This window comes from Galeopterus variegatus, unplaced genomic scaffold (assembly GCF_000696425.1).
Source record: "Galeopterus variegatus unplaced genomic scaffold, G_variegatus-3.0.2 Scaffold6304, whole genome shotgun sequence".
Taxonomy (NCBI): Eukaryota; Metazoa; Chordata; class Mammalia; order Dermoptera; family Cynocephalidae; genus Galeopterus; species Galeopterus variegatus.
Window position 1 is genome coordinate 21,558 of NW_007732415.1, and position 2,104 is coordinate 23,661.

The window sequence follows — 2,104 nt, forward strand, 5'->3', positions numbered from 1 at the left end:
TGGTACCCAAACGCAGTTAATCTCCTCCCCAGAAGTGCAGGCTGATTTTGGCACCTTTCCGATCCCTGTATCTCAAGAATTGGCTCCTTCTCAAGTGCTTTCCCTAAGGGTGTTGGGTTTCAGGGGGGACTCCTTGTTAGATTCAGGATGTTATCACATCACCTCCAGGAGTACAAAGTTTCTATTCCACAAGGAGAGGTTCCCATCCAAGGCTGCAGTCTGGCATGGCCCCTCCAATCCTCTGAGCATCCCCGACACCTCCTGAGTGTGCCATCGTGCAGATCCCTAGATGTTTGCAAACCCTAAAGAGCTTGAGGGGTAGCTTTCACTTTTAAGTTGCTTGCTTTGGGGGAAGAACCTAGATGGTCGAACTCAATACCCACAGCACTTTCTTCATCTCTGAGCTGAAACCTAGGCAACTTGAGGGGTCAGCGCTGCAGGAGAAGATGAGGTCAGAAGCATCACCTGACAACCACAGGGGTGGAGGGGTGACAGCTTTTTCTCTATTAGCCCAAAGGGTTGAAGGCACAGAATGTTTGCTTTGTGTTTAGCATTTTAAAATTATTTTGTTTCCTGTTTCTCTCTTCACTCCGAGCATGGGCAGTACTGCAGATGGGCCTGTCTGACAGAAGCATCACCTGACAACCACAGGGGTGGAGGGGTGACAGCTTTTTCTCTATTAGCCCAAGGGGTTGAAGGCACAGAATGTTTGCTTTGTGTTTAGCATTTTAAAATTATTTTGTTTCCTGTTTCTCTCTTCACTCCTAGCATGGGCAGTACTGCAGATGGGCCTGTCTGGAAAAAAAGTGAAATGTTAAAGTCAGGAAAGGGATTGCAGTCTAGGCTGGGGGACTGTGCTGAAGAAAATGCCCAGGGAAGCTTATTCTTCCTCTGGTGTGTGAAGGCCAGCCCAGCCTTAGACTCAGTCCCCCCATTCTCTGAGCTGGAGAGGAAAGGAACCGAATGTCACTGTTAGCAGTGTGGGCTGGGACTAAAACCATTCAGAGAAAACACTGTCATTTTCCTCTAATTTGCAAATTGCAGCTATTCATGTTGGATTGAACAGCTGAGGGAAAAAGAGCTTCCAGTTTTCACCTGCATTTATTGAGAAGAATCTGGTAGTAGGAGGAATGCACCAACTTGTAGCTTATGCTGCAAGCTGCATAGAACCATTGGAGTGGCATCCTGGTTAACCATTGCCCGTGCTGGAGTATGTGTGCATATACACCAAGAATCTCTTCCAGTGGCCTTTTTTGCATGTAAGTCCAATGCCCAGGTTTCCAGCTTCTGTAAGCCTGCAAAATGAGTAAAGAGAATAATGGTGCACAGACCCATTGTTCAAAGGCACCAACATTTAGGGGAAGAGGAAAAGGACAGGAGGTGAATCTTCACTGGGATTCCAGGGTTCAGCTCAATTAAGATTGTCCTGTATAAAACAAACTCTTCCAAATGATTGAATTCCTAGCTCTCCAGTGATCTGAATTTTCTGTTTCTTTCTGGTTACTGTGGGTTGCTGTGGGGACCATGCCAAACCAGTCACTTGAGACAGAAATTTACAGTGAGATAAGCCTCTAGGTTAGGTGAGGGAATACTTAGGGACTTGAATGGGGGTTGTTCAGTGCTCAGGGGGTGGGGAAGAGGGAGTAATGAAATAGTAACAGATATAACAAATGCTGCTGCAAAGCCTGTGATGAAGTTCTTTCCTGAAAATTAGGACCTGGGCAAGAATGACTACTCCGACGTAAATAGTGTCTGTGACTTCAAGTTCATATTTGCCTGCTGGTGTACCAGACCAAAGATAGGAGCTGAGCAGGTCCTCTCTCCTCTATATGCACACTGAATCGGTTAGTAAATGACATGTCTGAGGACAGGAATCATATCCAGTGGGTCCTTCAAATCCAGGAATTTGAGGCTAATGAAATTAGTGTGGGGCCAGGGCTCTGCCAACTAGAATTAAATCACTGCAACGGCCCTGCAATGCATTTTCAGCCTCAAAGAAGCATCAGAGAGGAATTGCTGGAGATTTGTTTCTGAGCCTGTGAGAAATAATACTCTCCTAATGCTAAGAAAGATTAAATGTAAATTAATATTGACTATGGGTAAC

At 45.7% G+C, this 2,104-nt stretch overlaps 1 protein-coding gene across 1 annotated transcript in view; it reads left to right on the forward strand.

Moving 5' to 3' along the window:
* The window catches only part of LOC103606111 (metabotropic glutamate receptor 7-like), a 2,964-nt gene extending 1,834 nt beyond the window's left edge, over positions 1–1,130 (forward strand). Inside the window, exon 2 of the mRNA XM_008590700.1 lies at positions 1,045–1,130. Coding sequence (XP_008588922.1) covers positions 1,045–1,062 — 18 coding nt within the window. The 3' untranslated portion in view covers positions 1,063–1,130. The remainder of the gene's footprint in view (positions 1–1,044) is intronic.
* Positions 1,131–2,104: the final 974 nt, after the last annotated feature.